This window comes from Mya arenaria, chromosome 13 (assembly GCF_026914265.1).
Source record: "Mya arenaria isolate MELC-2E11 chromosome 13, ASM2691426v1".
Classification (NCBI taxonomy): Eukaryota; Metazoa; Mollusca; class Bivalvia; order Myida; family Myidae; genus Mya; species Mya arenaria.
In genome coordinates, this window is record NC_069134.1 from 21,541,767 (window position 1) to 21,557,776 (window position 16,010).

The 16,010-nt window shown below is 35.6% G+C and overlaps 1 protein-coding gene and 1 pseudogene across 1 annotated transcript; both read left to right on the plus strand.

Moving 5' to 3' along the window:
* Positions 1–603: 603 nt before the first annotated feature.
* On the plus strand, positions 604–10,300 carry LOC128214733 (zinc finger CCCH domain-containing protein 13-like). The gene is made up of 5 exons (XM_052921358.1): positions 604–1,096; positions 6,664–6,814; positions 7,320–7,582; positions 7,853–8,025; positions 8,428–10,300. The coding sequence occupies exons 1-5, from the start codon at positions 1,031–1,033 to the stop codon at positions 9,014–9,016; spliced, it is 1,242 nt and encodes a 413-aa protein (XP_052777318.1). The 5' UTR covers positions 604–1,030; the 3' UTR covers positions 9,017–10,300.
* Positions 10,301–13,486: 3,186 nt separating this feature from the next.
* LOC128215619 (U1 spliceosomal RNA) lies at positions 13,487–13,672 on the plus strand (annotated as a pseudogene).
* The last annotated feature ends 2,338 nt before the right edge of the window (positions 13,673–16,010 follow it).

Below are 16,010 nucleotides of genomic sequence, written 5' to 3' on the forward strand. Positions count from 1 at the left end.
ACCTTGACCTCTTTTAAGGGACACCATTACTTCGCTACCTTGACCTCTTTAAAGGAACACCATTACTGAACGGACTTTGAGCACGATCAATATCAGCCTTATACGTGATGATTAGGATGCATGATGATGATGATGGTTATGATGATGATGGTGATGATGATGATGATGATGATGATGATGATGATGATGATGATGATGATGATGGTGATGATGATTACGATGGTGGTGGTGGTGGTGGTGGTGGTGGTGGTGGTTTAGTGGTGAGGTCGAGGGCTACGATTAGGAAGTCGGTTAAGGTGATGGTGGTGTTAATGATGATGATAATGATAATGTTATCGACCATGTTGACAGCAAAAAAAGATTAATTTCACACTTAAAGAGCTCTATATACGCGTTACCATTGACATATGGTAATATAGAGTGTGTCAAATCTTTCAGTGAATAGCTTTTATTGGAATTTTGAAGTTGTACAATGACAGTGCACAGGACGCTTTTGTTATGTGATAGGAAATATTGACGGCGTTCGGCCCAGAATCAATCAGCAAAGCAAACACTGCCTGCCTCCTCAGTAAACGCCGGGTGAAAGTATTGACAACTCGCCATTACAACCACGAGTGCCTAGGTGTGCTACTGTTTGCTGTTAGACTGAATGTTATAGCTGTCGTGACACTTCGAGGAAACTTATTTGTTTTTAAACTTCTGTTCCGGCTACCTTAAGCAGCCTTTATGCTGATACCATTAATGTTACAACAGATCACAGTTATACAGATTGACGTACTTTTTAACAAAAACGGTGTCAAAGGATTTACTGATTTCACTCATAGAGGCTGGTGATTCTCATATTTATTGAATTCCACCCGTCACGCTGTCTTCCATGATTGATCCATGAGTTATCGTCTAGAAGCTTATGAAGCAAATGACTGAAAACTGGTGCGATAAACTTTGTAATTTTCTGGGAAGATATTAAAATAATATAAGCGGACATAGTTTGTGATTTAAGGACCGAGCGGACGGACTGAGGACGGACAGTATGGAGACGTTGCTGAAAAACGAGATGGTGCGGACGAAGATTCGCGGGCTCTCCGCGCCTGTTAAGGTTGGTATATTTCATAAAGCTAGGAAAACATATTCATATGACGAGATTTACTCTGATAAAGAAGAGCAAATATGTATACGGTAACGTTGACTCTAAGAGGTATATTTGCCCCATGTCTGGTTGCGTGGGTAAGTTTGCTTCCGTCAGTAATTCATATCATATAACGCAAAACCTGGCATCACCCGGATGTATTTTGTTTTGGGCAGGAATAAACAGTAAATATTCTACACTATTACAAAAGTGTGGGAAGGAAATATTTATGAATACATAATTCTGTATCCTTTCGATGAACTACCTCGGCAAAATGTGTCTTTCTTACCCTTCAAAATGCACTGTGCGAAAAGCTAACGCACTCTATTCAGTATATACAATGAGGGTTTGACGTAACATCTTCGATTTTTATTTTGTTTTAAAAGTTTCAGCATGTAAAATCGAGAAGGGACAAACACAGATCACAAAATAACACCTAACAGTCGGTACATATGCTAGCCGGACCCTAAAATAACACCTAAAAGTTGATACATGAAAATGCTAGCTAGGTCAAACAAAGATCACAAAATAACACCTAACAGTCGGTACATATGCTAGCTTGGTCAAACAGAGACCACAAAATAGCACCCAACAGTCGGTACATATGCCAGCTAGGCCAAACGGAGATAATAAAATAACAGTCGGAACAAATGCTAGCTGAGCAAAGCAGAGACCACAAAATAACACCAAACAGTCGGTATATATGCTAGCTGGGCCAAACAGGGACCACAAAATAGCTTCAACAATCGGTACATATGCTAGCTAGGCCAAACAGAGACCACAAAATTACACCTAACAGTCGGAACAAATGCTAGCTGGGCCAAACAGAGACCACAAAATAACACCTAACAGTTGGTACATATGCTAGCTGGGCCAAACAGAGACCACAAAATAACACCTAACAGTCGGTACATATGCTAGCTGGGCCAAACAGAGACCACAAAATAACACCTAACAGTTGGTACATATGGTAGTCTTGGCCAAACAGAGACCACAAAATAGCACCTAACAGTCGGTACATATGGTAGTCTTGGCCAAACAGAGACCACAAAATAGCACCTAACAGTCGGTACATATGGTAGTCTTGGCCAAACAGAGACCACAAAATAGCACCTAACAGTCAGTACATATGGTAGCTGGGCTGGGCCAGACAGGGACCACAAAAAAGCCCCTATCAGTCGGTACATATGCTAGCTGGGCCAGACAGAGACCACAAAATAACACCTAACAGTCGGTACATATGCTAGCTGGGCCAGACAGAGACCACAAAATAACACCTAACAGTCGGTACATATGCTAGCTGGGTCAAACAGAGACCACTAAATGGCACCTAACAGTCGGTACATATGCTAGCTGGGCCAAACAGAGACCACTAAATGGCATAATATGAATTTGTTGGACAGTACGTGCTAGTTTAATAAGTACTTTTAAAATATTAGGCTTGATTTTAATTTGTACATGTTCTTAAAAGTATAAACTCCGATCCTAATATAAAATGGTTATACAATTCTTAGCCGTTTGCCGGGTTTGATGTACAGTTGAATGCGAGGGGTTTGGCCGGGAACCAAAGAAACCCATATGGTCGAAACTGTACAACAAAATAATAGTAATGTGCTGTCTATTCAGCTAACTATCGCATGCGAGATTTATTTCGGTTTTGATTTATTTCAAACATAGCTTTTGATATAAGATTAAACTCAAGATACTCAATATTTTATACGTTCATCTTGTTAAACAGTGGTAATCCAATTAACTCAGCTAGCTGTATTTTAACAATAAAAGGACACTATAGACACCGTTTACCACAGTCATTACATTCTATAAGGTGTTTAATACAGGAGCAGCTCCTGGATTCCACGTAAGAGGGGCGTTACTTATGGGCGTAATCTTTTGAATTGAGCGCCTCCCTTAGAACCCAAAATTTCTTGTCCGAAATGGTGCATATTAGGCCCTCAAGAAAAAAAATCAATTTCTATTCCGAAATGGTGTATTTTAGGCGTATATTATTACCTTTTTTCTCCTTTATTGAAATAAAACTAAACTCCGACGATTTGAAAAGTGTGTCGGGGGGGGGGGGGGGGGGGGGGGGGTGCAATATGCTCTATGCTCTTCTTGCTTGTACAATACAGGTGCAAACGACGCTTAGGAAACCTCTTCTTTGTTAAAACCATTTCGCAAATACCCAGTACGTGTCAACACAATTCCAGATATCATATCCTGTATTGTTTGTTTACGACTTACTCTAAATGGGACTTGTGCACGGCCATATTTGTATGGCATATCTAGGCGCTGGTTCTACTTTACAATAATAAGCGTCTGTTTTAGTAGACAATCCTGACTTCTTTGACGGTCATTGATCTACAGTAAAGCCTATTTATTTCTTTTGTTGGACTGCTTCAGAAATGTCCCCACCAAAGGTCTAATGTGAAATGTGGTCACATCGATATTATTTCAACAACAGCATTTTATGTTCATTTGAGGTCATTTATAAATAACATTCAAGAAATGTTCAAACAATATGGTTTTTATTATGATTTTGACCGTTTAAAGAAAGTGTTTTCGCGTACTCACAGTTAAACCAAAAATAAGCATAAAAGTTAAACATTTTAGAAAACATTACAAATTTACAGAAAGATATTACAGATTCTTTTTTTTCTTACTTTCCCTGGAAAACACCACCAAACTACAACCACAACAACAACAACCAACAACAACAACAATGTGTTTCGTGTTTGACTTTCTTTTCGATTTGATAGAACCTTATCTTCTGGTGACATCATGTTTATCACCGAGTTCTGCTTCCAACTTAATAATCAGTGGTAATTTAACTCAAAAGTAATTCAAAAGTGTTTAATATAGCAATAAACGGGCACAAGATACTTTTTATTATATTTTCATGAGGTCTTCAAGATGCTCTAAGCTTTTCTTGGTTGTACAAAACTGGTGTATACTGTGCTTTGCAAAGTATAATGCTTAAATACTTAGGCGTTACCGTAGATGCATTGATCAACCCGTTATTGAATTTTTATCGGGGGATGGTACAAGAGTCACCATGTCCGATATGTGTCAACTCGTGTAATATCTGTTCATTTTATTGCGTGACAAATTTAAAATCTGGTAATGAATTCACACACATTTCCCGAAGGAAAAAAATCATTACTGTGACATTGTTGCTTTGCCAATAACAAAGTCGAGAAAGCAATCCGAAATCGATTCCAGGTCAATATTTTAATCAATTGGTATTGTTAATGTTATGTATTGATGGCAGCGTACTGCTGAGCCTTGAAGGGCAGTTGACATTGTGATGTTTGGTCATTAAATCATAGGAGCAGTCAGATTGAATTTAAAAAAAAATATTTATAGAACCTGATCGTTTCACAATAATTCTTGAAAGGGGTATACATGGCATTTCATACGCACACTGTCCGCTTCATAGTCTATGAGTCCTCAACTCGTTCATGCATCTACAGCAACCACGTTACTTTCTCCCGTTACAATCCATACACAATGAAGCATCGCGCAGAGGAATATCAGGGGTATCGGACGATGATTTGCATGTAGAAATCACATAATTAAAACTATCATTTTATTTCAACGATTGCAAATGTTTTTCACATTTACATATACAAACTGTTTGATATACAACCATAAATAGGCATTACCAAAATGCTTCATTTCCATTAGGAAAATGTTTAAATTGAATATTAATTGAGACTTAAACGTTGCATTACCCATATATTTCGCTTCATGAAGATGTTTTGTGTGTCTACGACATGTACCAATATATGTATGACTTATCAGAAATCAAAATTAAAATCTCGCAAAAATATACAACGGTCAAAGAATGTGTGATTATTGGCAGCACTCACCCAGTCTTTCCGATTTTCATAAATTAAAAGAAAATTCTTTGATTTTGGTTTGTTTTGTCTTTTCATGAGATAAGATTAGATGGTAAGATGTTTTGTTTATTTCCAATCATGGGTCATGTCACGTGAATGTTTTAAATGTAAATCACAGTATGTAAAAATGTAGGAAACAAATCAGTAACGAAGGTGGTAAGGCCAATAAAGTTTAAACACAAATGACAAAAGCTCAGGGGATCAGTATTCTTAAACATGTTCCCCATTCTGTATTTGTATTATGTCTTATAAATTGATTTAATTATATATAATTATGTTCACATTGATTTTCATCCAAATTGTAATACTGATGGTATTAAATAGATTCATATTCATACGTTTAAGCATTTAACTGGAATGATGATGAAATTAACATGATAGTATAACTAATAACAACAACAACAACACTAAAATTATTCATCTACTGATAATATTAGAACTATGAAATAATACAGTTCGTTCCATTAACACACTGTCATAGAATTCTAATACATCAAACTATTCCATATTGATCCTTGTCGCCAAAAACAGATTGCGGGGCAGTTTTTAAAATGCTATATTAGGCCTAAAAAAAATATGTCTGTTTCGGGTAACACGACCCTACCTATAAAAATGCGCCGACCCTAACTATTTTTTTCCGTTTCAGAGCAAAAAAAATATTCGTTAGCGAATAGAGAGTTACGAAGGGCGGATGAATGCAGATTTTAATCAGAATTATTGTTTATATGATAAAACAAAGTCAGGCAATGACAGTAATGTAGGAAAGACTGCCATGTGCAAGAAAACACTCTGAACTTACGACCGATTTTGAAAAAAAAAATCCCTACCTACCCTACCTAGAAATTTTGGGAAGGTTACCCGAAACAAACAAGAATTTTTTGGCCTTATCAAACAAGTTTGTAACTGGTAACATTCAAAATATGATAGATCACATATTCATCTTCATTTCTACGTTCCGTGTGTAATGTGCACTCTGCTACATCTGGGTGAAATGAATACATTTAAATAATTAAAACAATAATTACTCATTCAATGGTTTTATTCATGTTTCAATAAAAGATGATATGGCGCTATAAACAGAAAATTGAATATTTGCCAGTGTGAACATTCTAAAAGGCGGACATGTGAATTCAGTGATATCCCCACATTGATACTGTATTTTGACACATCGATAATGCAATTAAAAATGAGTGGCATTTTAAACCATTTTCACTAAATGCTTAAAATCTGAAAACATTAGATAATACCACAAACTTGATTTTGATGTTATAACAAAGTGGAAAACATATTGATAAATGTATATAAATGTATATAATGACTTTTAACTTTTTCAAAAGAGATCAGTATTTTGTATGTTAATAAAATGTTTAAATGTTTATCCGGAAGTATTTATGTGTGCAATATGTACAAGATAGTTAAAATACATACGTTATTGTTCATCTATTTCCCACATAAACGTATAATACATGAAATGTATATATCGGTATTGAAAATATTAGGTCATATATATATTATTTTTAACAAGATATAAAAATGCGCGATTATGAACCTATTTACCATATAAACGCATACATGCACGTGTGTATCAGTGTTTGAAATCCTATGTCAATGTATCTCCCTTGTGTCTCCCCTGTGTAGAAGGCGTTTATCGAGAGCCTGCTGGACCTGTACGAGCAGGAGACCGAGGACACGATAGATCTGATAGAGGAGAGCCGGATGGAGCTCCGAGGAGACTTCATGTCATTCGAGGACGAGTCCGCCAACCTCAGGGCAGAGTCTCGCATGCTCGGTAAGTTCCTTGTTAAGCTCCAATCTCCTCATCTTTGGCGATAAAAGCTGATAAGAGTTTAGAGGTGCAGCTAATCGCACGAGCACATCGAGGCTGATCAACTGGCCTCATCTGTTTTCCTATGTGTCTTTTGTCATTGAGACAAAAGTCATTCACTGGTCTTAAACTATACGCTACGGGCATACACACCATCCGGTCGAAAGAATTCCATGCATCTTTCTCTCTAACACCGAACGGGGGGGGGGGGGTGCTGGGGTAAGGTCAATGCGCGCCGATGAGTAGACCGTAAAATACATGAGTATTTCAATATGCAAGATCCATTTGTCTGGTTCAGTCTTTGGTTTGGTTAACGTTGGCCAATAGATTTATTAATCTGTCCATATTACTTTAAAAATGAAATTAATCAATCAATTAATTTATATCTTCATACTAGCCCAAAGATAACCTGCGGTTGACTTATCTGAGTATTATACAATTGATCGCCAACCTTTGTCTTGTTTTCCAGAGGAGCGTCGAGCAGACTACGGCAAAGAGTGTGTGGACAACTACATGAAGAACCGGACCGAGTCTCAGATCTCCTTCGTCAATGAGCAGGAAAACAGCCGAGCCGTGAGCGCTTACATTACGAAGCGTGGGAAACGGCGGCCCCAGCTAGCGGATGACTACAGGCGAAGCCATAGCACGGACCCTGGAGACAAAAAGCGACCTGTCAGCACCATGACAACCAGAAGTCTACCATCACCCGCTGCGTTACGAACAGTGGAAGAGGTCCGTGAGATGTTGGCTTAAACAAATTATACAAATAAAACAGACATACTTTTCTTGTTCTTTGGGGTTTGGATCACGAAAGGTCACAAGCTTACTTGGATCATTTCAAGAATCATTTGTATACGCGACTGTCAATCTTAGCATTAGTGCGCCCAACAAGCACTACAAGTGCACGTTTATTTGCTATAAACTAATGGTTTGTTTGATTTATTTGCATTTGCCTAGTACATATTCTCAAGAGTGTACTTAACTTTTTGGAAATCATTTTAGGAGAAAGATGAGGTGATGAAGAATTTGTCGTCTGCTAACCGCCAGAACGAGGCAGAACGCATACGTCAGCTGGAGCTCGTGCGGGAAAGGCGGGAAAAGAGGCGCCAACAGAAACAGACGACAGAGGAAAAGGCGCTGGAACTGCTGGAGAAAGCCGTCGCCATGGATAAAATGTACCGGATGCTTTAAATATTCACTTTTTTTCTAGGGCTAAAGCTGTTTTGTTTCCACAAAGGCGACAACGTCTGACTATACAGTAATACACTTTTCCTGCGTTGTAGTTTAAGATGCATAGCATTTCTGCATCGAGTTATTCAATGTGCATATATAATGAATGCAAACATGCAGTAAGAGAAGATATCCAATTGTTTAAAAGTCTTTATATAAAGTTGTCAAATACATGTACTGAAAAATGGTATAAAATGATATTACCTCCCTGACTTAGATGTAAGCGAAAGATGTTTTCTGTGATATTTTAATTTTAATATTTTAATACATTTTGTCCATTTTACCAAATTTAAACACAAGTCAAAAGACTACCATTGGTGATATTTTATTGTAATACGATCTTATAGGTTGGCTGTGAAGAAGCAAGAACAGGACCAGAAGCTGAAAGAACGATTGGAGGAGGCGAGGCGAAAACGAGCAGAGTCGCGCGTAGGTAACTATGATGACATGGGAGGTGAACCGAGACGAGAAGACAAAGACAAAAGAGACGAGCATTCTGATAGTAAAATAGATAAGAAAGATGAGCCTATGAGTGAAAGGAAAAGCGAAAGTAAGGGTGATAGAAAGGAGGAAAGAAGTGACAAAAGTGACAGAAAAGATAAAAGTGAAAGAAGTGACAGAAAAGATAAAAGTGAAAAAAGTGACAGAAAAGATAAAAGTGATAGAAAAGACGATCGTAGAAGTGATAAAAGTGAACAAAAGAAAGAAAGGAACGGCGAAGAACGTAAAGGGGACAGAAGTGATGAAAAACGGCGTGAAAGGAGAAGCGAAAACCGAGATAAGGAAAGAAAATACGACAACGGTGAACGGCGGGATAAAGACAAGAAAAAAGAGAAGAAACAAAGATCAGAACGGAAGGAATCATCTGATAAGAAAGACGCTGACAAGAAGTCTCAATCACAAAAAGCAGACGACTACGATTTTGCAAATTATTGAATGCCAAGTTTGAAAATCCAATAAGGAAAGCCTTTTATTGTATTTCCATTTCTAGCCATGCATTTTACTTCAACTAAAAAGTAAAATATTCAATTTCGGCATCGAACTTAATAGCTGCACCACATTTCGAGATATCTGTTTAACCAATATTTGTATGTATTTGTTTTTATTTTGTATCTAAAGGGATATTTCTACACACATCTGTAATGTTAAAAATTCCGGCATTTTCCTTGATATAAAATTCTAATTTTATTTCACTACAGTACTCATTTTTTGTATGAAACAGTTCGAACCATAGATCACGTATAATCCAGAAATGGTGATAAAATGTTATATATTTTCCTATATATTTCATATAATAACCATTTTTGTTTTAAAACATTTCCTAAAGAGCTATTTATATAATTAGAAAATGAATCATAACAAACAATCAAAACAAAATACAGTGGGGAAAGCTTCGGCTTCTAAAGACATATACGTCGTGTCCTTTTCACGATGAGTTATTGTACATACGACTTCATATTTAATTTTGGCATATTTTCTCAGGAGCATATAATGAATTATTTTTGCAGTTTATATCTAATATTCTCCTTTGAACCTGATGTACTTCATGGTTACAGCATAATTCTCACTTTATAAAACTTATGCATTCTCACATTATATATGTTCTTGCTGTAACAAAAAATAAACTGCAAAACAAATACATTATTTCAACAATTATATTTAGTTAATAGAAACATGAATATTAGCTGGATAGTTTTTTATTACAAAATGCAATACGATCCTCTTCTATTAGTATTTATAAAACTTGCTCTAATATTGCCTCTTCTGTGTTACTTGAATGGCAGCATGCTACAGTAAGGGCTAAAAAGTGTTAAGGCAAGGATAATTCAATTCAGGACCCTGAAGAGTATGAAGCAAAACCGGTAGGCAAATAAAATGGGATACACCATGTGGTGTCGTTTATTTTTATTTATAATTTTCTTGACCCGGCACACATTCACCGTTTGATAAATATATTACAACGTTATATCTGATTGACCTCATGTTGATAATCAATGGAAAGAAATCGAACTTGAAACTGAGTTCTAAGTTCGGCACATGTGCAGTTGTCATTCTGGAGAATGTTTGTCAAATGAAGAGTATTCTTTTCAGACACAATTAAAAGGGATAATGTTGCTTGTTTTAATATGTCTATATTTTATCAACCAGTATTACTCTTTAATCGTTTCATAGAAATATGAAATTTGTTATTAGTTGTGGTTTTCCTATATTTATAAATGTTTGGTGTTCATATATTTGTTAATGTTCTGCAAATATTTGTCTTATTGTTTAAACATGGTTGAATATGTTCTCTGTCACTAAATTAAAACTGGTCGCTGGGGCTACCTCAGTAGTTTATGTGTTCGGACGCCACTGACCCCCCCCCACCCCCACCCCTTTCCCCAAAACAAAACAACAACAATAAAAACAAACATGATACAAGTACAACCTATAATTTATGGCCAATACCTGGGAAATAAGTCTAAAATGCTACATTCCGGTTTTTGTCCTCCGATATTACACACAACTTGGACATTTTCAGGCGAGCGGGTGCAGTGCGGGTGGGGGGGGGGCAAGGGTGCAGCCCCCTCCCCCCTTTCCCGTTAAGTATTTAGTTTTATTCATATCTCAACATATCAGATAATCTCAGATATCACATGTAATGTAACCAAAATACTATTACAAATATAAGAATGTACGTCACACTTAACATGTATACGACCATATCATGGCACTAATGCCAATATAGACCCTGCATCGGAATCGATGTTATAATCCCTTAATAAATATTGTGATAATAAACATGATGATTACAAAAGAATGGAATTTGTCTGGCTCTCTAACGTAGTTAAGGATTCCCCATGGTTATTACAGTTATATGTTATGAAATGTGCTAAAATTGGTTTAAGATGCACTCTTACTCAAAAATAAGTTACCAAAATTAATAAAAAAAAATGCGAAAAGGGTGTATTACTATCGAAACAATGGTTCTGACAAAGAATACCGTGTTGAATTTAAAAGAAAAGTGCAGAAAACACGGTATTTCTACCTCATGAGATGATTTTTGATCACTGCATGTATTTTAGCATTCACCAGTCATTTAATATTTGTGTGTATTAAGATATTAAATACAGTCAAAATTTATGTTTGTTATACATGTTTATGTATTGATTTTGAATAAGAGTGTCACTTTAACGGAACAGCTAGTATATATGACCAACGAACAGGACCAGAGTTCTTGAGAACATTCTTTAAGACTATATAGTGATCGAGACTGAGTGTAGTGCTTGTGGCTTGCAACTAAACGTTCTTATACAATATAAAAAGTATCAACTAATAAAATATCAGTATCAAATTAATATTTAACAAACGAATAGAACAAAATGAAACATAACATAACACTTCATACTACGTTCATTTAACTAGTTAGAATTTCCTTCTTTACCTAGATGGTCAGCAATTTGCCAGCAGTATTCCTCTATTTCTATATCGCCATACATAAACGATTGGAATAAAAGTTTACCATACAATGAGGATGCAGTTAGATATGTCAACAGAGCCATATATTACATTTGGTTTACGTTTAAAAAATAAGGTGTTTGAGCTTTAAACACATGATTTGACTTGACTTTATATGATATAAAAATACAGTAATTTTATACATTTGGCATGAGTATTATGCGATTATAAGTTTTGCCAATGAGAACACGGTTAACCTAGTCGAATGCTTTCTTATAGTCCAAAAATGCACAAAAATATCACTTATCAATATTTACCAAGATAAAGGTCAACAAGTGAATTAAATGCAAAATATTTGATCTATGGTACTAGAGTGCTTGTTTCTCACAAAGCAGATCATGATATTCTAAAGTTTATATTTGTTTAGTCATGTATGAAGAACATTGAAAAACGTTTACCAAAGCAACTTATAATGTGATTCCTCTGTAGTTATTTGGGTCAATAGTATCTCCCTTATTCTTATAAATTGAGAAAATAATGTATTGGCTACAAACATTAAAGCAAATACCAAAATCAAACACAATGTCAAAACATCTGCAAGTGGGAGCAACAAATTTATCATCATTTTCATACTAAAACTTCTAATTCGATATCAAAAGTGGATTTTTATTATTTGTAAGACTCATGAATGAAATATTATGTTATTAAAATCCCTTCTTCGGTATAGTAAGCATTCAACATGATCATTAGTATCAGGTAAATGATCAACATCAATGATCAACGTCAATGTTATCATCAGTATCAACCATTTTGTTGTGGATTTCACTCTTCTGAAATAGTTCTTATTTTGCCGTTATTTCTGGCGTAGATTTAAAAATTATTTGTTTTGATTCCTCCATAACTGTATTTGTTAATAAGTTACATGTATTGATATGTAGACGTATCAACAATAAAAATGTAATAAAAAAACACATATACTGAATCTGTAATTATTGAATGGAACGAAATATAAACGAATGTCAGTGGACATTATAACGTAATATACGAATATATGAACATATAATGACTTGACTATCATGCAGTTTTACTAGTAGTACAATAAGCACAACATCAGACCTAATTTCAGTTACATTATAAAATCTCGATACTGAATAAAAAATATATATATTATATTCTTAACGCAGCATTTTAAGCAAAAACAACAGTCCTCATTTTGAGTTCCGAGCAACCAAATATGCACATTAATCTGGACAATTTACAGGCATCATCAAAGGTGATCGTCACATAGCTTGGGCACTAGAATATGGCCCTTTAGTCATTTGCTTAATGTCATATTATTACTTTTTTTAAAAATATGAAAGGACTGAAAGGCCATATTTAAGTGTCCAAGCTATACATGTGACGAATAATTGATCACCTTTGGCCATTGTATATATGATTATATTAATGATGATATATAAGTTGTTCTCCTAAAGATATGGATTAAAGGAGATGTTGTTTAAATGGACTTCAAATTTATGCCACATACATGTTTGTATTAATGATTGACTGTGATATTGTCATGTACGGTCGTAGAGGCATTACACTACCAGTAAACAGAGTGTGGTTTCTTTACATAAGGGAGAGAACTACAAAATGTCTTAAGATGATGTGCACGAGTTATGTGTACAGCTGTTTACAAACACTAAAGAACAGAGCCACGTGCTATAAATAGACACACCGAAGCTTGATATTTTTTAATATTTTGTTAAATTGAAGCAGAACTGTTTAATGAGTCATTAATTTATGTTAAAACCGTAATAGTGAAAACCATGATAAATAATATAAATCAAATTCAGAAATGCTTATTGTTGAATAAAACATGCAAACAGGAACACATATAAATTATTGCTCCAAATATCGGCTAAAGCTTACAAATCATTGGTTATAGCGACCTAGTATATACTCTAGACCAAACTATGTATAAGCATACTTACCTGGTACAGGGGATACCGTGATCATGAAGGCGGTTGAAAAAGAAAAAAAAAAGGCGGTTCCCCCAGGAAGAGGCCCTCCCATTGCACTTCGGTTGGGCTGACGCCTGCGATAGCCACAAATGTTGGTTACTCGGGTACGTAATTTATTGGTGTGGGGACTGCGTTCGCGCTGTCCCTGAATAAACGATCAATTAAACAAAAGGCTGATGCACATTGTCAACGTATTCGCCGTTCTATTTAATTATGCGCTGCTATATTATATTTAAATGTATTAAAGATCAGCCCTAATTTCTCGAAACTTCTTAAGCTTTACATGCCTAAGTAGCTTATTTTAATAAAGCAAAGTGCATAATTGAACTGGACTTTGATTAACGAAAAATGGTTTATTGTGATTATCATAATGATAATTCCTTTCTGAATAAAAAAAACTCTTAAAGAAGTAAATATTACGCAAATTATTGAAATATAAACATAGTGAGCTTAGCTTAATCGTGTTATAAGAGGCATAAGAAGTTTCGAGAAATTGGTGCCTGAATAACAACGTCTTCTACCATAAGCAAAATGAAAAAGGAATAAAAATAAGAATGGGCAGTTTATAGGAATTACATATGAGCCTTTATCATTTGATATGACAATTCAACCTTACAAAAATGAATACAGACAATATAATAGCTACTCTGTCGTTTGCCTCAAAGAAATTAGTTACTTGGTCTTTTAAACAATGTCTCAACAACATCGATCAAATCGCCGCGAGGAAGGCAAAAAGAACACAATGCAAATGTTCTCTCTTTTTCGTTTTATCGGTTCTTTCAAATTTAATAATGATTTTAATACAGGACTATTTCTCTTGACTGCACTGTAAGCACACTTAGAAATAAGCGATTCTTAATGGGCATATATCGGCTCCCGTACGAGCAAGGTGTCCTGGGCAATGCTTGTTTTTCGGAGTCATTATTGTCCTAGTAATCTGAAATCACGCGACCATAAACTGTTCTTGTGTCTGAAGTATTAACTATTCTTCCTGATTATTCCGAGTTTCAAGTTCACGCCTTCTAAACGCCAACTCCACCACTTATTGTTGGTGCAAAGGAAATCTGCTGTGGACACGTCCGTGGTATAGCTATACCTTTTGTTGATCAAATATGTACACACTTATAATAGGACTTCAGTTTTATCTGATATTAAGAACACATTTACTTCAGAGTTTCAACTTTCAATATCGTGCGATTTGTGGTGCCCAAGTCTGATACGGTAGTAATGCTCCACTTGTAAATACTTTGAGATCTGCTAGCATTTCAACAAACCGATTCTGGCGCATGCAAATAAAATTGTCAGGATATATATTACTAGTATTTACGCCGATTTAACGCCTTTGGAAGAAATGCAATATGGTGCCAGTTTTACCATGCACTGTTATGCTTTGTTTGCCTATCTGTTGCGGAAACAATAGGCCATGCGAAGTACATTAACAAATGTTTTATTTTACAATACAACTGACTCATTCAGACCTCACGTTCTGGAAGGGAAGTTGAGTATGTTGGAAAGTTTGTAGTACGGCGCAAGAAGAAGTTAGCCTCTCAGTGCTATATTTATAGTAACATCGGCATACCGTGGAATGTTGATTACATTAAAAGGAGTGCCCATGTCCAAGCCCTGTATGTAACAAAGGGCTTTCATGATAACAAATTAGAACTCGATGACTCTTTCAGAAAATAACATGGCAATAAATGTTGGCATTTTCAATTGTTATAAGACGTTATGTGTTTTTGGTTAAAATAATAAAAATAATCACTATTTTTTTTATCTTCAGACACTAAACTAAATAACAGTGCAATATGGCTTTGTTAAAGAAAGCGTGACAGGCATTAACAGACGATAAAATCAAACGTACGTTTTTTCATTGGGCATGGCTTTAAGGAAACATGCATCTTAATTTTACACTATTCTAACGAATAAAGCTACCTATATTACATGTTAAAATATTAATTTTGCTCTCGGATGCCGATCATAATCCACAGCGCCACCACGCCTCCACAGCGCCGCCACTGAGGTAACAGCTCCACCACTTATAATTGTTTGCATATTTCCTTTTTAACAATATAGTCAGAATTTTTTATATTTTGAGCGTATTTTATTTCTTTTTTTCTTTTACTTTCTTTATTGACATAAAAAGTAAACTTTGACGAGTTTAGGGAGTGGGATACGCGCCAAGTGCGCCCCACCCCCAGAGCCGCTAATATACCTACACGTACGATACCACATTCTCCGAATTTCAAAATATGTCCATTTCCTAAAAAAATATAACTTACATAATAAGTCATATTCACGTTTGTACAAATAATTAAAAAGGCACAGCTGCACCACAGCTCATATTCATGCACCATCGATAAGCGGACCGTGGTGCGGGCGTTTAGTAGGCATGAAATTATTAGAAGAAAATGAGATTCAAAATGTCGACCGGAGACACGACTGTACTGAACCGGTTTAACACGTTGCGTAATTTCCACCAAAGTTAA

What these genes read in the sequence shown, in the direction of transcription:
- LOC128214733 (XM_052921358.1), top strand. Translation starts at nt 1,031, where the DNA reads ATGGAGACGTTGCTGAAAAACGAGATGGTGCGGACGAAGATTCGCGGG. An exon ending in GGCTCTCCGCGCCTGTTAAG is followed by an intron (nt 1,097 to 6,663) that starts GTTGGTATATTT and finishes TCCCCTGTGTAG; the next exon opens with AAGGCGTTTATCGAGAGCCT. An exon ending in GGCAGAGTCTCGCATGCTCG is followed by an intron (nt 6,815 to 7,319) that starts GTAAGTTCCTTG and finishes CTTGTTTTCCAG; the next exon opens with AGGAGCGTCGAGCAGACTAC.